General features: G+C 48.5%; 1 protein-coding gene across 1 annotated transcript in view; it reads right to left on the bottom strand.

Annotated features, from left to right (window-relative positions):
• LOC140399244 (hemicentin-1-like) overlaps positions 1–26,299 on the bottom strand; it is a 492,970-nt gene that overhangs the window by 118,284 nt on the left and 348,387 nt on the right. The window contains 9 exon segments of the mRNA XM_072488667.1: positions 165–324; positions 7,318–7,467; positions 14,442–14,573; positions 17,284–17,365; positions 18,470–18,672; positions 19,368–19,481; positions 22,891–23,052; positions 24,148–24,244; positions 24,398–24,585. Of these exon segments, the coding sequence (XP_072344768.1) occupies positions 165–324; positions 7,318–7,467; positions 14,442–14,573; positions 17,284–17,365; positions 18,470–18,672; positions 19,368–19,481; positions 22,891–23,052; positions 24,148–24,244; positions 24,398–24,585 (1,288 nt within the window).

Below are 26,299 nucleotides of genomic sequence, written 5' to 3'. Positions count from 1 at the left end.
AGTCACTCAAACCAGGGGAACAAACTCTTGAAGAATTTTAAACATTTCAATGAGACCACCTCTCATTCTTCTGAACTCCAGAGAACATAGATTTGTTGTACTCAGTCACATCTTGCAAATAACCTTTTATTGATAGTTATCAAAAAATATATGTACACACTCACTTAAAATGTGCTTTTTCCAGTGTTTCTAATGGTTGGCCATCTTTGAGCCATTTTAGAATGGGGTTTGGGTCCCCTGTGGCCACGCATTCCAAGTTCATATCTTCATTCACCACGACATCGTATTCACTGGGCACGTTGGAGCCAAGAATGCTTGGTGCCACTGGTTAGTGAGAGAAAGGAAAGATAAATGAATAAAAAATTGTGTCGTCATCGTCATTCAACGTGTAAAATAACTGCTGATTAGTGTTGGGGAAATGAGATGAGTTAGGTGGGAGGTGATCGGGTTGGGAAACAGGGAAGATGGCCACTGGGAGCCTTCGCAAGTTCAAACGTTGTCCTTCCACCTGCTAAAGAAAAAGGCAAACCTGCATTGATATTGCACCTTTCACCTCCACAAGATGTCCCAGAGCACGTAAAAGCCAATGAGGCACTTAAGCGGAAGGAACAGTTGTAATGGGGCAGTATATCTTAAAGTTAGCCCAGACAGACAGCCTATCGTTCAACTTCAGCTGGCAACCCCACTCAATGACGGGCGGCGTGGGAAATGGAGGGGGTCACTCAGGTGAAGGTGGCACGGTAGGACAGTGGTTAGCACTGTCGCTTCACAGCGCCAGGGTATCAGGTTCGATTCCCAGCTTAGGTCATTGTCAGTGCAGAGCCTGTACGTTCGCCCCGTGCGTGGGTGTGGTAAACCACTGTTGCACCTGTATTAGGTGATGTACGGTAGGACCTGGACTACAGGTTCGCCGGTAGTCCCTGCCTGCTGGTTCCGCCCAGGAGGCGGGGTATAAATATGCGTGTCCTCCAGCCAGCAGCCAATTCGCCAGCTGCTGTGGGAGGCCACACATCTGATAGCAATAAAGCCTCAGTTGGATTCAACTATCGTCTTTGTCCAATTGATCATGCCTCAGTGGGTTTCCTCCGGGTGCTCCGGTTTCCTCCCACAAGTCCCGAAAGACGCGCTGTTGGGTGAATTGGACATTCTGAATTCTCCCTCTGTGTACCCGAACAGGCGCCGGAGTGTGACGACTAGGGGCTTTTCACAGTAGCTTCATTGCAGTGTTAATGTAAGCCTGCTTGTGACAATAAAGATTATTATCATTATTGAAGCTGGAGATGGTATCCTGAGGAAGGTTCAAAGGAGCCATGTGACTCAATTTGTTGTCAAGTTTTATAAACAGATGGTCTGAAGACATCATTTGCGTAGAAATTATAATCAACTGCTAAAGACAAAAATGAGACGTTATGGTACAGTGTAATATCAACACAGTAGGTGAAACAACAAGTCGTGTGGATTTGAATTAAGAATAGACGCGTTGATGAATTTACCTGTTGATCTTTAAGCTGTAAATACTTTGTCGGAGTTCTGAACAGTGTACAGCCAGAACCTCAAGTTGCCATTTCACCTTGCGAATAATGAAAACTTACTGTCTATTCTCCGTTCTGTTCAGTCTCCTCCTAACAGAGCCTCCATCCACCTGGAGCACCATCTCTATGGTGGCAGCCGTGCTTCAGTGGGTAGTACTGTTGCCTCTCGAGCCAAAAAGGTTGTGCGCTCAACACCTACTCTGGGGATTTCACCACAAAGTCTAGGCCCACACCCCAGGGATGTGCTGAGGGAGTGGGTGGTACTGTTGAGAGAAGCGTAGGAAAGTTCTCCCCTGGATTTGTCCCTTACAGGTATCACTGAAACAGATTATCTAGTCACTGTCACATCGCCATTTTGGGAGCTTGTTGAACACAAATTAGCTGCTGTGTTCTCTACATTACTACTGTGACTATGCTGCAAACATACTTCATTGGCTGTGAAATGCTTTGGGGCGGGTTGAGGCAGCGAACGGCGCTACATTATTGCAAGTCTTTTTTGCTTTTGGTTTTTCTTTCCCTATCAGCTAACCCAGTACAGTTTGATTGTTTGCGACGATAAGTCTTGGGTCCTTCTCTTTGATGTGAATATCATCATCTTTGTGGTGACCCACGTGCTTTGGGAAAAACTATTTTCTTTATGCGTGGTGTCCCCTTTAAAACTGGGGGTGAACTGGAGAGTATTCTGAAAGAGCGTTAACCAGTTTTGTGATTCTGATGTCAATAGGTCCACGTGACCTGAAATTGCAATGGGGTGAACAGTTAAGAAGCAAAGGGGGGGGGGCAGCACAGTGGCGCAGTGGTTAGTGCTGCTGCCTCACGGCGCCGAGGTCCCAGGTTCGATCCCGGCTCTGGGTCACTGTCCGCGTGGAGTTTGCACATTCTCCCCGTGTCTGCGTGGGTTTCACCCCCACAACCCAAAGATGTGCTGGGTAGGTGGATTGGCCACGCTAAATTGTCCCCTTAAATTAGAAAAATGAATTTGGTACACTAAATTTAAATAAGAAAAGAAGCAAAGGGGTTTCAAACATTTCTATCTGCCAATTCAGAACACGCTAAGAATCTATGTAAAGAAGAAATAAGCAAGATTCTATTCGAGTGTTTTCTCCCGGCTTTCAACGGCCACTCTGTGGCGAGCTGCTTTGCCAGCACAGTGTGGCCGTTGGATCACACCCAATAAGATCGCTGCTCAGTTTTCTAAACTCTATTGGGTATAGGCACAGTCTGTTTCACCTTTCCTCATAAAATAAACCCTTTGTCCCAGGAATCTGTACAGTGAACGTTCTGAACTGTTTCTATTGCAATTAGGTCCTGTATTAAATAAGGTGGACCCTGTCATGTTGGGTGTTCCGCTACACAAACAAACCAACAATGTTGTAGATGGTATAACTCTGTTTTATTACTCTTGATAATAACATCTGTAAACTTATGACTGTGGTTCGTACTTTACCCTTTAACCTGTGGACTCAGCCCTAACACTATCTTGGAGAGGCACTCAGCACATGATGTATGTCTGAGTGGCACGCTGTGAGCTCTGTGCCCTGAGCTGTCTCCTGCTGGAATGAGCGGGAACTGTGATGTTCCCCGTTTTATAGTGCGTGTGCTCTCACTGGTGATTGGCTGTGATGTTGCGTGTGTGTTGATTGGTCCGTTGATCTGTCCATCAGTGTCTGTGTGTGTTTGCACCATGATGTTTATCTGAATATCATGACAGACTCCACAATTGTAGATAGTCCTCCAGATGGGGTCTCACTAATGCCCTGTATAACTGCAGCAAAACATCCTTACTTTTACATTCCATCCTTACTTTTTTATTCCATTTCCCTTGCAATAAACGACACCATCTCATTTGCTTTCTTAATCACTTGCTATACCTGCGTGCTAACATTTTGTGATTCATGTACAAGGATTCCCAAATCCCTCTTTACCCGAATTCTGCAATCTTTCTCCATTTAAATAACATTCTGCATTTTTATTCCTCCTGCCAAAGTGGACAAGTTCACATTTTCCTCCATTATACTCCATCTGCCAATTTTTTGCCCATGCACTTCACCTGTCCATGTCCCTTTGCGGTCCTCTGAAATCCTCTTCACAACGTACTCTCCAAACTACCTTTGTGTCATCAACAAATTTATCAACCAGACCTGTGGTCCCTTCACCCAAGTCGTTCAGACAGGTTGTCATGAGTTGAGGGCCCAGCACTGATCCCGGTGGGACTCCACTAATTACATCTTGCTAACCCCAAAATGATCCTGCTTTTCCCTAACGAAAGAGAAAATGCTGGAAAATCACAGCAGGTCTGGCAGCATCTGTAGGGAGAGAAAAGAGCTAACATTTCGAGTCCGATGACTCTTTGTCAAAGCTTTTCCCTACTCTCTGCTACCTGTGAGCGAAAATGTTACTCCCAAAGATGTGCAGGTTAGGTGGATTGGCCATGACAAATTGCCCTTAGGGCAGCACGGTAGCACAGTGGTTAGCACTGTGTCTTCACAGCTTCAGGGACCCAGGTTCGATTCCGGCATGGGTCACTGTCTGTGCGGAGTCTGCACGTTCTCCCCGTGTCTGCGTGGGTTTCCTCCGGGTGCTCCGGTTTCCTCCTACAAGCCCCGAAAGACGTGCTGTCAGGTAATTTGGACATTCTGAATTCTCTCTCTGTGTATCCGAACAGGCACCGGAATGTGGCGACTAGGGGCTTTTCACAGTAACGTCATTGCAGTGTTAATGTAAGCCTACTTGTGACAAGATTATTATTATAGTGTCAAAAGAGGTTAGGTGGGGTTACTGGGTTACAGGGATAGGGTGGAGGCGTAGGCTTAGGTAGGGTGCTCTTTCCAAGGGCTGGTGCAGACTCGATGGGCCAAATGGCCTCATTCTGCATTGTTAATTCTATGATTCTATGCCATGAGTTCTTATTTTGTGTAGTAATCTTTGATGGAGAACCTTGTTAAATGCCTTCTGTAAATCCAAGTTTACATCCCCCAAAGGCTCTCCTTACCGACGTTGCTAGTCCCTTCCTCAAAGAACTCAAATAAATTAGACAAACTTGATTTCCTTTCACAAAACCATGTTGATTCTGGCTGATCACTTTGGGATTTTCAAAGTTCTCTGTTATCACCTCATTAATAATAGATTGTAGCATTTTCTCCACGGCAGATTTTATGCTAACTGGCCTGTCAGTTTCCTGCTTTCTGTCTCTCTCCTTCCTTGAACACAGGATTTACATTCACTATTTTCCAATCTGATATGGGCCAGGACACTCCGATATCACGGCCGGCGTCAAAACCGGCGCAAGCGACACCGGCGTCAACGGGTCTCCAGGCCCAATATTTCTCCTGTTCTTCAGGGGCTAGACCGGTGCCGGAGTGCTGTGCGCTGCTCCGGCGCCGAAAGCCGAAAGCCGAACCTGCACGGCCGGCGTGGGTCCGTGCATGCATGCGACGGCCGTCTCCGCACCGGCGCAGAGCAACATGTCGGCGACCGAACAGCGGGCCCGCGCGGAAGGAGGTAGGCCCCCTCCAGATCGCAGCCGCCCGCGATCAGAAGACCCCAATCGCATGCCTGGACCCCGTGGATACCCCCCCCCCCCCCGCCCCGAAGTCAGATCCCCCCGGGAGGTCAGCCCGTCGCCTGTGGAGAATCGCCGCGGGATCCGATTTCAGCGGCCCCACGACTGGCGCCAATTCTAATCTGCGCCCGCCGTCAGAGCGGCGTGCCGGGATTCTCGCGCCCCCTCCCCCCCCCCCCCCGCCGATTCTCCGACCTGGAGCAGGCTCGGAGAATCCGGGCCATGATCTTTCCAGAATCTAAGGAATCTTTGAAAATTAAAACCATTGCATCTACTATCTCAGCAGGCATTTCTTTTATGACCCTTGGATGACATCCATCAGGACCTGGGGACTTGTCATGTCTTAGGTTGAATTATTTTCTCAGTATCTTTTCCTGGTAATTGTAATTGTTTTAAGTTCCTCCCTCCTTTTCACCTCCTGATTCACAATTGTTATTTGTATTCTCTACAGTGAAGACACAAAATAACTGTTCAATTCACCCACCATTTCTTTATTTCCCATTATTAATTCCCCAGATTTTCTTTCTAGAGGACAACACTCACTTAAGTTACTCTTTTCCTTTTTAAATACCTGTGGAAACGATTGACTGGGAAGATAGAGACCCCACAAAGCGGAGGCTAAGTTGAAAATACCGTGGTCCCACATTTATTCAAGTGCATGTAATTACGTGAGGTATATCTTTGTTGTATCAAATATTTGAAAGTGAAAGTTAAGTTTTTAGTTCAATATCCTTCACCTGCTAATTAATGCTTGACTGATGTTGATTGAGGTTAGTTTGTTACAGTCAAGATTTTTACAAAGTATCCCCAAATGGACACTGCAAAGAAGGAAAACTATGGGCCGTCTGGCCCTACCAAACCTGCAATACTACCACTCGGCAACCACAGCCGAGAGGGTGAAGGGATGGATATGGTAGCCCAACATGGAATGGGTGAAACTGGAGGAGTCCTCCTGCAAAGGAACGACTCTCTGAGGCCTCGCCACAGCAGCGCTCCAATCCCCCCTCCCCACGGCAAAATACGCATCCTGCCCAGTGGTGGTAGCCACATTGAGGACATGGAACCAAATGAGACAACATTTCAGTTTAACCGAGATGTCATCCAATGGCCCCCATCTGCGGTCACCATAAATTCCCACCAGCCGTGCCTGACATCCGATTCAAAAAATGGAGACAGGACAAGGGACATGAGCGGCCAGGGACTTTAAAAAAAAAAAATTTAGAGTACCTAATTCTTTTTTTTCCAATTAAGGGGCAATTTAGCATGGCCAATCCGCCTACCCTGGCGGTCAGGGACTTTTACATAACGGGACGGACTTGCGGCCCTGGACGAACTGACGGAAGAGCTACCGACAGGACAGATACTCCAGCACCTGCAAATCAAACACTTCCTCGGCAAGGAGACGACAAGGTAACCTAGGACCCTGAGAGACACTCTGCTGGCGGAGCTAATTAACATGGATAGTAAGGAGAGGGGGAACTGTGGGGACATTGACGGATGACTTCTGGAAAGGGCAAGGACACCACTGGTCAGAGCCAGGCAAAAATGGTAGAATGAATAGGGGACGGTAGTGGATTGGGGACTCTGGAGCGAAGCACTGAGTAGGGCTAACTCCACCTCCTCCTGCCCAAGGTTAAGGCCCCTGCAGTTTAAAGTGGTGCACAGAGCCCACCTGACCAGAACCCTAATGAACAGGTTCTTCCCGGAGGTGGAGGATAAATGTGAATGGTGCCAGGGGGGCCCTGATAACCACGCCACATGTTCTGGGCCTGCCCCAGACTTGTCGGGTTCTGGACAGCCTTGTTCGAGGCGATGTCCAAGGTTGTGGGGTTGAGGGTGGAGCTGTGCCCGAGAGTTGCAGTCGTCGGGATATGGGACCAGCCAGAACTACATGTGGGGAAGCGGGCTGATGCCCTGGCCTTTGCTTCCTTAATCCTGCTTGGCTGGCGATCGGCAGCACCACACACACAACTGCAGACTGACTGCCAGACGGGAGGCCGGAGAAAATGCATGTAAAATTTGTAAATAAGAAAAGTGTAAATATCAGGTGCACTATATGTTGAACTGTTATTCTGTAAACACTGAAAAATGGCAAGAAAAATATTTAAAGAGAAAGATTTTTGCAAAGTGAAATCTGGTCCATTGATTTTCTTTCCATTGAGATCTTGGGGAATCCTTGATTTTCAACTTTAGAAACCTCTGTGGGAAGCATAACAATCTTACCTTGCACAATCAGCGAGTAATGTTTGCGCACTTCTCCCTCAGAATTCCTCGCCACGCAGGTGTAATTTCCAGCATGGAAAAGCCGCAACTGGATGGTCTGCAGGCGACTGCCACCAGATAGGATATGCCAATCCCAGCTATTGCTGCTCTCTGTTAAAAGTTTAATCGTTATTTAAATTTCGGCAAAATAAAGGAGAAAGTTATACAACAAGTTTTTAAAAGGTCTCTTATGCTATAAGAATCATACAGCCCAGGAGGGGGCCATTTGGCCCAGTACATCTGTGCTGGTCCTATTATTGAACTGATCTTTCCCATAGCCCTGCATCTGTTTTTCTCACTGACTAGGGATCGAGTTCCTTTTTGACATTTACCACTGAATCAATCATTTAAATTAATTTGTTTTTCCATATTCTCCCTGTGTCTGCGTGGGCCTCACCCCCACAAACCCAAAAGATGTGCAGGCTAGGTGGATTGGCTATGCTAAATTGCCCCTCAATTGGAAAAAAAGAATTGGGCACTCTAAGTTTGTAAAATAAATTACATATTTTGTTTCAAATGTACTTTCTGCTCTGCATTGGGTCCCTGTACCTCAAAGGCACTTCTCTGTCAGATGGTGATCAATATTATCAGAATTTCCTCATACCCAGCCTATGGGTGAAACCAATTATGTTGACAGCCCCGTATTAGTCAAAATGTTAGAACTGATTAAGAGGTGGTCATAGCATATTTCATGGGCATCTTTTGCCAATTGTTGTTTCCCACCCAGGACCTTTACTGATGAGGAGGGTATAGTTAATCCACCCAGAACGGTTGTGTTTTCAAAAGGGAAGAGGAAAATGACCGGAAGAATGAGACTTTCCCGGGCTACAGGACATTGGCAGGGGGGCGGAACAAGCTGAACTCTTCCCGCAGAGAACCCGCACATATGCAATCGGCCAACTGGCCTCCTTCTGTGCGTTAACATCCTCTGATCCTCAAGTCTTCCCCATTACCCAATCAGATTAATTTTTAAATGATTCAATAGTTTTCACCTCCACTCACCTGTCTGGAATCCATTGCGTATTCCGATCGTTCACAGGGCAAAAATAATCCTTCCGGAAAACAGTTTGAAGTTTGCCTTTTCCCCCGTTTTCAACCTCTCCCTCGTTGCCCTCACTCAGAATTTAGTCCAATGCGATGCTCCACGTTTGCCATTTTGACACCATGGGGCCCAATCCACCAGCCACACTGTGCCGGAAAAGCACATCTTTGTGTCGTGGGGGGTGAGACCCACGCAGACACGGGGAGAATGTGCAAACACCACACGGACAGTGATCCGGGGCCGGGATTGAACCCGGGTCCTCGGCGCCATGAGGCAGCAGTGCTAACCACTGCGCCACCGTGCTGCCCATGCTGGTCGGTGTTACATCTTCCGAAACCAACCCAGAACTGTCGCTGGTTGTGTGGGTGATTCTGTCGTAACAAATTCTGTAATTTTGGCAGTTGTAGTCCTCAAGTCGTGCATGTCTGTCTGTACTCTCTGTGGTGAAAACATCTGGTACAGATTCTGTACTCTCGCTACGTGCAGACAATAATTGGTCAGCGTGCCGACGCCAAATTCATTCGCGTGCGCGCAGTCGACACGGCGTCGATCGGGAGCCATTGAAAGAGGCCCCTGCGGCGATTCTCCGCCGACAACTGGTCGAGTTGCCGCCAGCGTGGTGCACTCATGGTTCCACCCTGAACCTCTGGGGGGTCCAATATTGTCGAGGCCGGCCCGCTGTGTGGGTCCGCCATGTTGTGCGGGGCCGCCAAAGCAGGTGGCTGCAGCGCGCAGGCGCCAACCCGCGGCCAGAAGTGCAGGGTCCCGTATTGGCAGCCGGAGCTGCGTGGACTACTCCTGGGCCCTGTTGGCCCCCTTCAAAACGGAGAATCACTCTGGACTTTCTCCAGGAAAGTCCAGAGTGATTTGCGCCGGTTTTCTTGCGGCGTGGGGACATAGCCCCATTATCAGAGAATTCCGCCCTCTGTTTTTGGAATGTTGTTCCCGTCTAGCCACTTGGGTCTGATGTTGTTGCCTGATTGACTGTCTCTGAAGTTGAAAGGGGAGTCAAAAGGTCGAACTGTGTGTGTAGTTTCCTCTTTAATATCAGTACAGCCGGTGAGCTTTGTACAGTTGAATGTGTAGTGTTTCTGTATGTCATCAGAAAACTATTGGCAGGTTTATGTAGAGAGCCTTGATTCGACAAAACCTTCATTGCATGCTTGAGGCAATTGTATAAAATGTTCAGCTCAGCCATTGATAGCTGGATGGTAGGGGATTTGATCTGCCGATGACGCACCCCTTCAGATAGTCCTCCAATTCAACAGATGTGAATTGCGTACGGTTACCGCTCACTCGTATCGCCTACCTTTTCCTCTATTTGGGCATCCAATCCGGACCATCAAAAGTAGCTTTTCGCCAACTCCTTCACTCTAACTACACCAGAATGGCCCCTTGCAGCTGTTCCAGGACATTACTTTATAGACACGACAGCATGATTACTCTAATATCCCACAACAATACTCCAGTTTTTACTGTCAACTCAACATGCCTGGTAAGATAGGGTTTAAGATCTGGATTCTTTCTGTACTCTTGAGTTACAGTATCTTTTTCAATCATGTCCAACAAATACCTCATCACCGGATCTGTTCGGGTGAACCTGTAAATTCTTTTGACATTTTGGTAAGCATCTTCATAATCTTTGATCCAGGACCAAGCTTGTTTGTCACAAAGCAATGTATGTAAAGGCCTTGTCAGCCTTGTGGCTAAGTGCAGTACAAACATTCCATGGTAATTTAATAATCCTAGAACCGACCTTAACTGCGTCACATTCTCCTGTCTTTAGAAAATTCACACTTCTCTTCCTTGACCCGGGGATTATGTAGCTGCAGCTGTGTAAGAGTAGCTTCCAGGTTCTTTACAAGCTCTAACGTTCAAACCTGTAATCAAAATGTCGACCAGGTAGCATTGCACACCCGATAGCCCACTCAAGACCTAATCCATTCATTGTTGGAAGAGAGCCGGTGTTGACGTTATCCCAAATGGAAGCCATCGATACCGAAATAGACCCCTGTGTGTCATGCTGGTCATTAATGGTTGAGACTCAATCGCTACGCTCATTTGCATTTGGGAGAGATCAATTTTGCTAAATGTTGTCCGCCTGGGGATTCTGCAAAAAGATCTTCGATAAGTGGTAGAGGTTACTGATCAGCACATAATACAGGGTTAATAGTCGTTTTGAAATCCCTGCATTTGGACTGAACCATCCTTCTTTACCTGAGGAAGGAACAGCGCTCCGAAAGCTAGTGACATCGAAACAAACCTGTTGGACTTTGACCTGGTGTTGTAAAACCTCTTACTGTGCTCAGCCCAGTCCAACGCCGGCATCTCCACATCGTCCTTCTTTAAGACTGGGATGTATGGGGTTGTCCAATTGCTGGGTTAACAGCTCCAGTGACTCTGGTCTTCAGTAATGTCTCAGGTTCTTCTTCCACCCTAGGTCGAATCGCATAGAGTACAGTACGCGCTTTCAAACACTTAGGCACGCTGTCTCTGCCTTTATCTTGAGTTTCACTTCGACCCCCTATCAGTGACTCCTCGAATACCTTTGAATACTTTCTCAGCAGTGGTTAAAGATCATTCATAGAATCAACAAGTTGGTTCACGATTACCCAGTTTAGCTTAATGTTCCTAAATTAAGATCTCCCGAACAATGCTGAGGCCACAAACTAATCAGTCGGGGAGTGTATCTTCCAAAGTCTGGCCACATTAAAAGTACTTTTCTAGCTTTCGCTACAAATTTTGAAATGTTTTCCCCTTCCTCCTGTGCACTACGGTGAAAGCGGAACCTTTCAGCTATTAATAGGGGACGGGGAGAGAAATGGGGTGTGATTATTCGGCCCCCCGCTGGGTCGGACAATCGCTGGGCAAATTCCATCCCCGCCGGCTGCCGAATTCTCCGGCGTGTAGTTTTGGCTGGGGCAGGAATCGCGGGGCGCCAGTCAGCGGCTGCTGGCACGGCCCCCCCCCCCCCCCACCCCGGCGATTCTCCGGCCTGCGATGGGCCAAGTGGACGCCCGTTTTCGGCAGGTCACGCCGGCGTAAATCACAACAGGTCCTTACCGGCGGGACCTGGCTCCGCGGGCGGCCTGCAGAGTCCTCGGGGGGGGGGGGGGGGGGGGCGGGGGGATCTGGCCCCGGGGGGTGCCCCCACGTTGGCCTGGCCCGCGATCTGGGCCCACCGATCCGCGGACGGGCCTGTGCCGTGGGGACACTCTTTCCCTCCGCACCGGCCGCTGTCAACCTCCGCCATGGCTGTTGCAGAGAAGAACCCCTGGGATGATGCCAGCACACGTTGGCGCTCCTGCGCATGCGTCAACTCGCCAGCCGGTGCAGACCCTTCGGCGTCGGTTGTCACTCTGCCGCCGGCCTAGCCCCTGAAGGTGCGGAGGATTCCGCACCTTCGGGGCGGCCCGACGCTGGAGTGGTTCACGCCATTCCTCGGCGCCGGAGTGGCCCGCCCCGCCGGGTAGAGGAGAATCCCGCCAATGTTCTTGCAAGACAGTCATTAACTCATCAAATGACTGGTCTCCAGGTTTAGCTGGGTGGACTAAATTCTGTAGTAAGATGAAAGTTTTCCTCCCAGCTGAGCTGGTCTGCTGGTGTCTGATTGGCTTTAAAGAACGACTGGAACCTTTCCTCATAAGAGTTCCATGTCTGCTCCTAGATCAGGAAAATGACCCATTGCCCAGATTTCCCAAGAAATCCTTGAGGCAGGGAGCTAAGCAGCAACTCAGAAAAAAATGAAAAAGCCCAATGTATAAGTGATTCTGTAGCAAAAACTGCAGCTGCGCAAATATCAGAATAAGAGACCATTTGCCCACTGAGCCCAGTCTTTCCATACACCAGGTACAATCTATCAACTCCATCTTTCACTCTGCTGCACTTGTTCGATTACCAAGGGGAAAAGTTTGTTAAAATATTCAGACTCGAAAACTTTCATTTCCTCATTCAACTCCCTGATTCCATGACTCAGCGCATTGAACGTGGCCCTGCCTCTTCGCTGCACCACCTCACACCAGGTATGGCTCAGCGGCTGGCATTCTAGCCCCTGGATCACAAGGTTGTGTGTTCGAGCCCCACGCCCCAACCCGAGGACAAAACTCCTCTCGGACGCTGCAGTGTGGCACTGAGGGTGTGCTGCACTGTCGGAGACGCCGCCTCTCAGATGAGGCCCCGTTTGCTTGCTCGGGTGAATGCAAAAATGATCCCACGGCACACTAATTGGCAGAGGAGTTGGGGAGTTATCCCCAGTGTCCTGACCAATATTCAATAAACATCCTAAGTAACCGGTTGTCTGATCATTAGAACATTGACATTTCTAGGTTGTACACAAGTTGGCCGCCAAGCTTCCAACGTTGCAGCAGTCCTATATTCGCTCACGTATTTTGGAAAAGGTTGGAGTGGTTAGTGTGCTGATTATCAATCAGGCTGTTGAACCACACCATGAAGGCTCCTGCCATGGCCAACAGGTCCTGGGGTGGGACTTGAACCTCGAGCTTCTGTCTCTGAGGCAGGGGCGCCTACCCACTGCACCACAGGTCCTGCATGCCGACAGCGTTTACACTTCAAAGCAATTTCATTATCTGTCAAGCGCTTTGACAGCGTCATAAAAGGCGCTGTGTAAATGCAAGTCTTTCTTTTTCTTCACCTCCCGATTCATCCAACCACGGGCAGCAACACAGCGGCCATCGCGCCATTGGATCACGGAAAGGGATTGCGCGAAGGAATGTCATTCCGCTCATCACGTCTGTGCTGGCTCTTTGCAAGGGCACCGGTCATCTCCCCTCTCCCAGTTGTTTTATCTGTAACTCTGTAAGTCCCTTATCCTCATCTCCCTTTTATAATCATTCACACGATCAGCTTCCACCACCTTTCCAGTCGAACGTCCCAGATAATGACAACTCTCTTTGAAAGAAATGTCTCTCTGTCTTGGCTCTTTATTATGGCTTTTTCCAGTGGTGGTGGAATCTTTGGCCTCTGATGCACTCACCAGAGGGGGGGATGGTTGTTCTCTCTCTAATTTATCAAAACATCTTGAAAATCTTTATCCGGTCACTTCATCTGTTCCAAGAACAGGTCTAACTTTTCCAACCTGTCGTTGTCAGCCTCTCATCCCTGGTAACTTTCTGTTGAACCTCCTCTCATCCCTTGCTGAGGCCTTTACGTTTTTAATGAAGTGGGGAGCCCAGAATTGTCCACAAGGCTCCCACTGAGGCCTGACCAGCGATTTAGAAAGTTCGAGCACCATCTCTTTGTATTTATATTTTTCTATTGCGCTATTTATAAACCCAATAACCCACTTTTTTTTTTAACCACCTCACCAGCTTACCCGTTCACCAGGAAGGGCGGCACGGTGGCACAGTGGGTAGCACTGCTGCCTCACAGCTGCAGGGACCCGGGTTCAATTCCGGCCTCGGGTGACTGTCAATGTAGAGTTTGCACTTTCTCCCCCGTGTCTGCGTGGGTTTCCTCCCTCTGTCCAAAGATGTGTGGGTTGGGTTGATTGGTGGTGCTAAATTGCCCTTTGGTGTCCAAAAATGTTAGTTGGGATTATGGGGTGTGGGCCTAAGTAAGGTGCTCTACAGGAGAGTCGGGCTGAATGGCCTCCTTCTGCACTGTAGGGATCGGTACTGGGACTCCAGCTATTCTTTCACAGTGTACAAGAAGGATTTGTGTAGACCGATATTGAGGACTTTCTTTTCATCCGTATTCTCCCGTGAAAAACCCAACCACCTTGCCCATATTTATTCAGTAATGTGCTACCTGGCTCATCGACATTTCACATTTTGAGCAAAAGCAAAAGTTTATTCTTGCATTGAATATACAGCACAGGAACGGGTCATTCAACCCAACACGTCCGTGTTGTGCTTTCTTCTCATTCCATCTACCCCACCTTGGCCTTCCTGCATACCTTCCCATTACCTTTTCTCTCACGTAATCATCGAGCTTCCATTTGAAAGCATTGGGCTATTTCCCTCTAACATGCCCTGTAGTGGAGAGTCACACAGCCAATGACCACATTGACCATGTCCAGTCCTACCTATTGGCTCTCCATCTTTCAGCCAGGTGATGATGGGTGGCGGAACTCCCAATGCATGGCACGACAGAACCAGGGCACTGCCAGCTGTCTGGCTGATAAGCTCCTCCGAGGGTTCTTCCAAAGTTGGTGTGGCTGAAATAAAAGGGGGAAGAATCAAAAACATAAAAATAAAGAGCGACCGAACTGAACATCTACGGTAAACAATTTGTCGCCTTTTCCAATTTTCACTATTAGTTTCCCCCTTGGCAACTTGTTACACTCGGATTTCTACTAAATTTGATTCGCCTTCGTTTTTAAAAATTGATACGTTTAAATCAAAATATAGAAAATAGTGAAAATATTTGCTTTGGAATGATGACCAATTGAATAGTATAGTTGCGTATAGATTTATACGGCCAAATGCTCCAAGTGGATTTATGGACTCGGCACCCCACTTGATTCCTGGTCCTGACCCTGTGCCCAGGTTACATCATTCTTGCCACACAATTCTTTCTTAACATAAATTTCGAGTACCCAATTCATTTTTTTCCAATTAAGCGGCAATTTAACGTGGCCAACTCACCTACCCTTGGGCAGCACGATGGTGCAGTAGTTAGCGCTGCTGCCTCACGATGCCGAGGTTCCAGGTTCGATCCCGGCTCTGGATCACTGTCCGTGTGGAGTTTGCACATTCTCCCCGTGTTTGCGTGGGTTTTGCCCCCACAACCCAAAGATGTGCAGGCTAGGTGGATTGGCCACGCTAAATTGCCCCTTAATTGGAAAAAATGAATTGGGTACTCTAAATTATAAAATCAAAATTCACCTACCCTGCACATCTTTGGGTTGTGGGGGTGAGACCCACGCTGACACGGGGAGAATGTGCAAACTCCACACGGACAGTGACACCGGGTCCTCAGCGCTGTGAGGCAGCAGTGCCAACCACTGTGCCACCGTGCCGCCCATTGCCACACAATTGTAACATTCAAAATGGATGAGTGCAGCTCCTAACAACATTCAAGAAGCACGACACCATCCAGGACAAAGCAGCTCGATTGATTGGCACCCCATCCACAAACATTCACTCCCTCCATCACCAACGCACAGGGGCAGCCGTGTGTACCATCTACAAGGTGCACTGCAGCAACTCGCCAAACCTCCTGAGACAACGCCTTCCAAATCCACAACCACTACCATCTAGAAAGGCAAGAGCAGCAGACACCTGGGAACCCCATCACCTGAAGGTTCCCCTTTGAGTCACTCACCATCCCGACTTGGAAACATATCGCCGTTCCTTCACTGCTGCTGGTTCAAAATCTTGGAACTCGCTCGCTAATTGTGTTGTGGGTGTACCTACACCACATGGACTGCAGCAGCTTAAGAAGGAAGCTCACCACCCACTTCTCAAGGGCAATTAGGGATAGATAATAAATGCCGGCCTACATCCTTTGAATTAATTTTTTTTAAATGGTCGGGGGCTGGAGCCCAGCACCTGATTAGCTCTCGGAAGACAACGGAGATGGACACCAACCATGGAAGAGGAGATTAGGAGCAGTAATCCTGCTGCTGCTGGATGGCCCCACAGAGTAATCGAAGAACAATTCCAAATACATTTTTTAGGGTCCTGTGACAAACAGCTGTGCCCGAATGTGCACAAAACTGTCCGGGCTCCATGGAGAAATGTGCAAATTTCATTCCTAAATTGACAGGCCCATTAACAAGCCCCTTCATGTGCTTAAGGGGTGGTACATGGGCAGCGAGCATGTTCCCCACTCCCTCCGCCCCATCCCGCCAGACCTTTGAAAATTCGAAACAGTCCTGGAGACATCGGGATCGCATGATGACCTCCGGGACGGCGATTTTCAAATCCTGCCCGTACCACGTCCCGGGAGATTGGGGGGGCGGAGGTGGGGAGGGTAGAGGGGGGGTCCTTTGGAAATCTGGCCCATGATCTCCATTACATAATGGGACAACCTGGGTTTGATGGAAGAGAGGGGAGAAGAGTACGTGCAGTCACCCTGAGCTGCTGCACCTTCTGGGAATGTCAGCAGTAGTTAGTGAGAGAGAGACCAAAGTCCGTTCCTAAAAGGAAGATGCTCAACAGAAGATACCGGGCAGCAGGCGGGCTTCAGGCATGGTCCACCTAGTCATAGGAGAGAAGACAGAAGAGTGGTCAGCAGGAAGGAGGTCAAAGCTGCTGCCTTCCAGATAAGCTGCCGTGGGAATTCTGGGAGGGTCTTAGTGAGGGGAAGCGGTAGGAGCCTGGGTCTTTCCGTGTGGGTGAGGGGAGAGCATCCTCGTTCCTAAAGATCTCACACAGGAAACCGTTTTGCTTGCCTGCAGAGCGCCTTCGCTGTTTATACCATCTGCTGACCTGCTTCAAAGTTTAGCAGGAAAGCCATTGCGACTTCTCTCCCCCCCCCCCCCCCCTTGTTAAAATACCATAGCTGGCACCCACCAAAAGCAGCAGCATTAAAATCAGCGCATAGCAGGAGAGTAGCGGCAAATGGAGCTGTTCTGTTATAATCTCTCCTCCACTCCATTCCTGGCAAGGACGACAGGTTAAAATTCCACCCAGGAAACTAACAGTCTGGGAAAGCCCGTTCCAAATCCTAGTGGATCCATGGAAATGACACACAGGAGCACCAATATCATAACAGGAAGCAAGCGCGGAACAGGAAAATGCCACTCGGCCCATCGATTCTGATCCTTCCACTCGCACAATGCGTTAAATCATGGGTTCTCTTCCGGCCATTCCATTTCCTCAAGGTAGGTTCTGCATCAGAACCTTCCAGAAACGCGCCCCGAAAAATGCTGAAGTGTAATATGCTCAGCAAACAATGGTCTAAAGCCTCTCCATGCTTACAGTGCACGCTCAGCCTGAAGGTCCTTTTCGTGTGTCCAGCCAGGTTGGTAACTTTACACATATATTGCCCAGAATCTGTAACCTAGAATCAGATGGAGCAAAGGTCAGGATGTTAGTGGTAGGCAGATCGATAGGAAGCAACACGTTTTTTGGTGCTTTTGAAAATTCAGTCACAGCAATATCACTAAAGTTCCAAAACACGAGAATGGGTGTGAGAGAATGGGCTAGAGATTGGAGGTTAAAGGTAAAGGGAAAGAATGACACTGTATTTGCTCAGAGGGACAAAAGGTGCTTGCTGTAAAAAGTAGGCCAAGCTCTTGGGGTCAGTGCAGGAGATGTGGAGGGTCCATTGCAACTCAACGATCTTCAAGAATATTGCTAGAGACTCTAATCATTGTTGAGGACTGGGGTGTAACTATGGCTGGGTGGGCTCGCGATGGGAGCAGTAAACATCGCCACAAGTGCACAGTCACTTTTTATGTTGGCAACACATGACACGACCCCCCCCCCCCATCAAAAGATCCTTCCACGACAGCGAGATGGCAGAACAGTGTGAAGCACGACCGGTCTCCAAAGGTGTGCACCTGGTGAGCAGTACTCCCAGGGGAGCTCAGGTGAGTTCAGTGTTCAGGGAGGAGAGGGTCATGTCCGGGTACTACCCTGGCACTCCCAGCACTCCCTTGGCACTGCAGTGCCTCGGGCACAGCCCATCTGATGCCTGGGTATTGCCCAGTTAAGTGCCACGGGGTGTGCCGGGGTGGTGTTGGTGGGGGTACCTGGGTGAACTGGTTTGCTCGCTAGGCATAAGAGCAGCACTTAAAAATGGTGCGACGGATCATCAAGTGTCCGTTGATGGCGGGGCAGGTAAATCCGAAACCACCCCAGCATGACACGTCGTGGGACATGTGACTCAAAGTTTTTTGTAAAGTCCCGCACTGTATGACGGGGAAAGTGGCCATTGCCGTCAGTGGCTTCAACAACGCTTTTCCCACCCAACATCAACCTTTGCCGATAACGGGGAAAACCCCGGCCATATGAGTGTTTTCTTTCCAGACCATTTTACTTCAAGTCATATGAAAGAATGTTAACAAACAAACGCGAGATGAACATAAATCAAATCTATCCACCGAGTGGCGTACATTTAAATTGCTCTCTCAAGATTTAAAATATTGAACGCAGACATTACCTGAGCATCTTGGATTTGGAGTATTTGGCCATTTGACAGGGTACGGGCGCCATTTACCAAGGCCAGCTGGTGGTCATTCTTGTACCACACGACAGTAGGAACCGGAACTGCCTCTGACTCACATCTAAAAGTGGCCATCTCTCCAGCACAGACCGTGACGGCCTCAGAGTAACTGTCGCCATGGTGTTTAATAGTGGGCGGGGCTTTTGAAGCAAAGATTCAAAAGAGATTGATTAAAAGCTCTGTTCAAAAGTGTCATTTGTAAAACTTGGACTGGATTTCGGAATGCAAACCACTAAATCAAAGGACCTTGACGAGAGAAGATTTTAAAGTGAACGTTTGGGAGTGGAATTTGGAAACTCTCATCGAAGGGATTCTGAGGAGAAATCAGAGCAGTGTGCGTGTATTTGCCCACAGTCATCTTGTGTGCTTAAAAGGGACTTTGTGTTCATGAGACCATTGTAGATTAGAGATGCACTTTGTAATCCTAGTTAATCTTTGGTTGAATTAAATTGACAACAGTCAACATATTTGTGAAATTTAAACACAAGTGACCTTTTATTATTAACGGTAATTACAATTAATCCATCTTAAAATCTGTGTGTAATTGTTAAGCGGAGGGGGAAGTAAAGGTGTATTCTATTACAATCCAATATTTAAATGTTTTTTTCTTGTTGTTAAAACTGATTGGCGGTCCCGTGACTCTGTTCCTCCACATTTTATATGAAAAAGTAAAAGTTACGGTCTATTGAAACGGGGTTGCATTCTGGGATCTCCCTGTCCAGTTATAACACCAACTGGAATTGTGACATGCTGCTCACGTAGCACCAGATTTGTTAAGGACTTGTCCTTATGCATACATATTCCCCAGCTGACGTGTAATGATATTAATGCTCACTGTATACATGGAGGTAGATGTCCTTCTCATCTCTCCCTGCTGCATTGGTGACGATACAAACATATTTGCCATTGTGCTGTGTCTTTGCTCTGGGAATATGAAGGATGTGACCTCCTGGAACAGAAATGGGAAGAGATCAGATGAGAGATTATGCAACTATATTCCAAAGAAAATGTTAAAACGTAGATGGTGTCTGTTCTGTATTGAATCACAGAATCTCGACTGTGCAGAAGGAGGCCATTCAGCCCATTGGGTCTGCACCAACCCTCTGAAAGAGCCCCCTACCCAGGTCCACTCCCATGACCTATCCCCATAACCCCACCTAACCTGTACATCCCTGGACACTAAGGGTTATTGATCATGGCCAATCCACCTAACCTGCACATTTTTGGACTGTGGGAGGAAACTGGAGCACCCGGAGGAAACCCACGCACACACGGGGAGAACGTGCAGACTCCACCAGACTGTGACCCAAGGTCGGAATCGAACTAAGGTCCCCCGTGCTCTGAGGCAGGTTCTGTAAGAGAGTAGACACTGAGGATGGAATATTACAGCCACATCAAATGGGGCCTTTAAATTGCAGCGAGTCGTTCAAAAGGCCATTGACTTTGGCAGACTGGAAACCGTGCCGGTGAGAGGGGCCATCAAATGCCCGCCAGAACTGTTCTCTTTGGCATAATGAAGAACTGCTTCTGATTTGAGTTCAGCCTCCAGAATTTCCTTACGCCTGTCCAGAAATTCTTATACCTTCAAAGTCTCCAGATGAAATGCAACATTTGCTTTCAGTCATGACCTCATTGATTGGCGGAGCAGACTCGCTGGGCCGAATGGCCTACTTCTGCCCCTATGACTTATGGTCTAATGTTCAAATAGGTTTGGTATGTCTGTCATTTTAAAGCACTAATATTTAAAGGGAACATGCATCTTCCCTTTCACCTTCTTGAGGTACTGATCCACTGTTTATGGCCAATTCCCGCCACATTTGACTCGGAGTCGCAACACAGGGGAAATTAGAACATAGAACATACAGTGCAGAAGGAGGCCATTCGGCCCATCGAGTCTGCACCGACCCACTTAAGCCCTCACTTCCACCCTATCCCCGTAACCCAATAACCCCTCCTGACCTTTTTTTCTTTTTGGCCACTAAGGGCAATTTAGCAAGGCCAATCCACCTAACCTGCACGTCTTTGGACTGTGTGAGGAAACCGGAGCACCCGGAGGAAACCCACGCACACACAGGGAGAATGTGCAGACTCCTCACAGACAGTGACCCAGCGGGGAATCGAACCTGGAACCCTGGCGCTGTGAAGCCACAGTGCTAATCACTTGTGCTACCGTGCTGCTATAAAATTAGATTTTATATTAATACCCGTGTCTTTGGTGGAGTTAACAAGCAAAAAACTACAATTAGCTATCTGCTATCTAATTCTCAACCCCCCCTTTCTAACTTTTCCCACTCTCCACACACAGACAGATAACACATCGGCAAAAGAATGTTTCAGAGGTAAAGAAAATATAATAAAATAAAAGGATAAGGATCTTTGATTCAGATGAACATCTTTCAGTTTGTTTCTTTCTCAAGGTTGGGCCTTCAGTTATGTACTTTCTTCTCCTTCAGCTTATCACGATCTTCACTCCAGTCTCACGGAGACAGCAGACAAGAAGCAGCAGAAAGAGGGAGAAAACACAGCTCCTCTTCCTTCGAGGGTCTCGAGGCTTCTGGCAAGTTCTCCCTGAAAAATAACACCCGGCAGGAACCAATCGCTGACTGTTGTCAGGCAGAACACTGTCCCTGGTCAACCCACCGGTTGCCAGTTAACCAACTGAACCGACCTCCTCCAAAACCGGTTCCTAAGATTCACCCAGCACTGAGTCTGGCTTCTCCTTTCCAAAATACCCTAGGAACACACTGTCCTGGCAAGCACCCTTTCCCTTAAAGGTGAATTTCGATTATGGGCCCCAAAATAATAAAATATATGGGAACGAAGGAAATAAACGGGAAGGATTCTTACAATTGTAGGGTATGGTTCCACGGGGACTGGTCAGTCTCTGGTAAGCTCCCCCAATTCTTTATATGTGAATTGGAGCATAGGACCATACATATTAGCATGATTCAAACTTGGGGGCAATGTAACTAAACCAATGCTGTCCTCACCCAGTGACCACGCGCATGTCTTCCAGCGAGGGTCACTGAATGTCAGCTGAATGCAGGAAAATGGAAGATCTCACCCTCCCTGCTGGTGCCCTGACTGGTGTCTGAACTCCAGTATCCTGAGCACAAGCTGAGAATTGAATGAGACACTTGGGCAGGATTCTCCGAGCCTCCGTGCCGAAATCACGCTCAGCGCAGGAGCGGAGAATGGGGCGTCAGACCCGCGATCGGGTCCAACGCCTTGCCGCGATTCTCCGCAGACTGGAGAATCACCGCCAGTCGGGGGGGGGCAGCGCTGGTCGGGGGCCATTGAAAGGGATCCCCACGGCGATTCTCCACCGGCAACTGGCCAAGTTCCTGCTGGTGTGGTTCACTCATGTTTCCACCCGGCAGGCACTCGGAGTGGCGGTTGCGGACCCAGCCGTGGTGGTGGGGGGGGGGGGCGGGATCCGTCACCGGGCGAGCCTCCAGGATGGGGTCTCTTACCGACATGTTCTCAGCATTCAATAGGAAGCTCTGTTAATTAGAGATGTAATTAGCACAGGAGTGAAAGCTGTAGAATCAGTTTGTGTAGAGATAGAAATAGTAAAGGTAAGATGTCACTGGTAGGAATAGTATATAGTGTCGCTAACAGTAGTTATACTATAGGAATGAGTATACAGGAAGAAATAAATAGGGCGTGAGAGAAAGGTACCGCAATATCGAAGGGTTACTTTAATCTCCATATAGATTGGGCGAATCAGATTGGCAAAGGTGTCGTGTTGGGTGTTCCGATGCACAAATGATCCAACACGGCTGTAGATGGTACAACTCTGTTTTATTGTCTTAAACAATAACAACTACTAACTGCTGGCTGAGGTTCGTGCTTCACCAGCTAACCTGTGGACCCAGCCCTATCACTATCTTGGTCAGGCACTCAGCATGTGGTCTATGTCTGAGTGGCATGCTGTGAGCTCTGTGCTCTGAGCTATCTCCTGGTAGAATGAGCGGGAACTGTGGTGTTCCCTGTTTTATAGTGCGTGTGCTCTCACTGATGATTGGCTGCGATGTTGTGTGTGTGTTGTTTGGTCCAACTACCTGTCCATCAGTGTGTGTGTGATTGCACCATGATATGCTGATGTGGTTATCATGACAAAAGGTAGCCTGGAGAATGAGTGTCCTAAGTCTGATATACTTGCTAGACACAACTTGAGAACAACCATTTTGTCAGGAATTGCCTCCTTGGTACCTTCATGAAGAGGGGGGGGGGGAAGGGGGGAATGAAGGGCCGTGGGCAGCACCCTCAAACAATGCCACCACTGGAGAAGTCAAAGGTCATTCTGCGTGACTCAGAGCTGCCCCCACTTGACCTTTTCCTGATCAAAGTCTCACCTGGGAGAATGAGGACGTCGGGGCTGGACTGGAACAGCTGCCCGTCTTTGTACCACATGATGTCTGCCGCAGGAACTGCTCGGGATTCACATGTTAGCCAAATGGGGTTGTTCATCACAGCACTAACGTTCTCTGGAGTGGGGCCAAGTACGATGGGAGGCACTGTTTGAAAACAAGAGGAACCACATGTGATTTGGTGTTGACTTATCGCTTCTCAATCTCAGCACTAAAACCAAGCTAACGTTAGGAATATTTTCTTTCACCTTCGAACAAAATGTCTCAGCAATGTAAATAATCAAAATTCTGTATTTTTAGTTTCCTTTTGTTAAAAAATATAGTTATTCTTTTCCTCACAGAGGCAGGCACAGAGTAGGCCTGGAAGGGATTAGTTAGGGTGAGAAGCTGTGCAATCAATCTTGATTTGAGTATAATGCAGATTCAGGGACATGTCTCTGGGCCTCAGGGAGGACAAGGAAGCAGAACTTAAAGGAAACAATGCCAAGTGCCGACTGAGTGGTCACGTGAGAACATGGCTGCAAAAGAGATCCCGTAGCGGGAGTGCGGTGTTCTCCCCGGGAGCACGGGCAGAGCACAAGTGTTGCATATAGCTGCTGAGCTCAGGAATAAACTTGCTTTGTTGGAAGTCCTTGCTGTGGCCGATTTAGGAATCCAACGACATTCTACATCAAGAGCTCTATTGAGAGAGAGAAAGAAACAAGAAAGGACAGGGGGCGAGTTTGGACACTTGAGATGAGGGTGGCTAAATGTGAGAAAGATCATCTATCTCCACTGCGGCTGGGCCAACATGCTCAAACTCCCTCTCTAACAGCACTGTGGGTGCACCTACACCACATGGACTGCAGTGGTTCAAGTAAGCAGCTCAACCTTGTTGATGGGCAATAAATGCTGGCCTAGTAAGAGACGCCCATTCCCATAAGTGAATTAAAAAAAAAGAAAAAGCTTTTCAATGCACCATCCAATCTCCGCCAGGCATCTGGGTCTAGTGGACAGCAGTGAGAATCCCTAACTGACTAAGTCAAAGAACCTAATTAAATATGAATACGCTAAATCGACACTTAAACATTTCTACTTTGGCTTTTTATCCAAATTTGTTCCTTATGTTTCGGGATATTTTTCTCTTTTGAAAGCATTACATTACTTAGTTTCAGTTGACGCTGTTGCTGACACATCTCCTCTACTGCTGCAATGCAGTGCTAGCTGTATGTCATGTCCTTGAAATGGAGCAGAGATTGTTACCTTGAACACGAAGGTTGAGAAGCTTCTCCGTGGTTCCGGCTGGGTTTTCTGCGAGACAGATGTAACCAGCTGTGTCAGATACCTGCACTGCGTGAATCTACAGAGACAGTACAAAAAGCAGCACATGATTCATGGCTTCAGCCAGAAGCCAGACTGCACGCAGAATAAGGACTGGGATTGCAATTTCTGGATTCGATTCCAGCCGAGATAATTCGGCGCGTTATCTGCCTGATTTGCGCTGAGCTCCCACCTGTAGAATGCTGCCATTATCCAGGAGCTGGTGCCTGACGTCGGTGACAATAGGTAGGCCGTCTCTGAGCCAGGAGACGGCGGGCGGTGGCTTCCCCTCTGCTTCACAATGCAGTCGGACTGTGCTGTTAGCAATCGACACCAGCTCCTCTCCAAACTCTCCACTTTGCGTGTGAATAACAGGAGGAACTAGAAAAGGCAAAGAAGAATGAGTGTGTGAGGGGAGCTGGACACGGTTAAAGAAAGCAGGCAACTGAACCAAACAAAGGCAATGAATTAGCGGTGAAATACTGCTGGCTGGGAGTGGGCATTGTTACGCGAATGGCATGAGTTGGTCTGATTTACTGATGCGTGTGTCCAATTTGATTCACTTTGACCGCTTTTTCAGAAAGTGGATAATAATCGGTTAAAGGCAAAACCCAATGCCACTTCAGTAAATGACGGCCATTCTATGAAGCAACTTTAAAGTTAAAAGAAAATCCCAATTGCACTTCACAGAATAAATCTGCATGGTTGATGCCAAGTCAAAACGACGGAGATTTGATTTGATTTATTATTGTCACATGTACAGTGAAAAGTATTGGGTTTTTTTTAGAAATATTTTTATTCAAATCTTTACATATTTCCTTACAGAAAAAAGAAAAACAAAGAACACATAAATAAACATCTTACAACTACATCACGAATTCCCCCAATATACAAACCCCCCATTAAGCAATAATAAACACAGTAGAAAAACACAAAGTACACCCCCCCCCCCCTCCTCCTCTCCTCCCCCCCCCCCCCCCCTGGGTTGCTGCTGCTGCTGACCACCTCCTAACGCTCCGCTAGAAAGTCAAGGAACGGTTGCCACCGCCTGAAGAACCCTTGCACGGACCCTCTCAAGGGAAATTTTACCCTCTCCAATTTAATGAACCCTGCCATGTCGCTGATCCAGGCTTCCACGCTCGGGGGCCTCGCATCCTTCCACTGTAGCAGAATCCTCCGCCGGGCTACCAGGGACGCAAAGGCCAGAATACCGGCCTCTTTCGCCTCCTGCACTCCCGGCTCGTCCGATACCCCAAATAGTGCTAACCCCCAGCTCGGCTTAACCTGGGTGTTCACCACCTTAGACACCGTCCTCGCAATACCCCTCCGGAACCCATCCAGCGCCGGGCACGCCCAGAACATGTGGGTGCGATTTGCTGGGCTCCCCGAGCACCTCCGACACCTGTCTTCCACCCCAAAGAACCTCCTCAGCCTCGCCCCTGTCATATGCGCTCTGTGAAGAACCTTAAATTGTATCAGGCTAAGCCTGGCGCAAGAGGAGGAAGAATTAACCCTACCCAGAGCGTCCGCCCACGTACCCTCGACTATCTCCTCCCCAAGCTCCTCCTCCTATTTACCCTTTAGCTCCTCCACCAAGGTCTCCTCCTCCTCCTGCATCTCCTGGTAGATCGCCGAGACCCTGCCCTCTCCAACCCACACCCCCGAGAGCACCCTATCCTGAATCCTGAGTGCTGGAAGCAGCGGGAACTCCCTCACCTGCCGTCTTACAAACGCCCTTACCTGCATGTACCTGAAGGCATTTCCGGGGGGAAGCCCAAATTTTTCCTCCAGCGCCCCAAGGCTCGCAAACGTTCCATCTAAAAACAGGTCCCCCGTCCTTCTAATTCCTGCCCTGTGCCAGCTCAGGAACCCTCCATCCATTCTCCCCGGGACGAACGATGGTTCTCCCGGATCGGGGACCAGACCAAAGCCTCTACCTCACCCCTGTGGCGTCTCCACTGCCCCCAAATTTTCAAAGTCGCCGCCACCACCGGACTCATGGTGTACCTAGTCGGCGGGAGCGGCAGCAGTGCTGTCACCAGTGCTCCCAGAGTCGTGCCCACACAGAACGCCATCTCCAGCCTCTTCCACGCCA

This window comes from Scyliorhinus torazame, chromosome 22 (genome assembly GCF_047496885.1).
Source record: "Scyliorhinus torazame isolate Kashiwa2021f chromosome 22, sScyTor2.1, whole genome shotgun sequence".
Taxonomy (NCBI): domain Eukaryota; kingdom Metazoa; phylum Chordata; class Chondrichthyes; order Carcharhiniformes; family Scyliorhinidae; genus Scyliorhinus; species Scyliorhinus torazame.
This window is presented reverse-complemented; position numbering and strand designations above follow the sequence as displayed.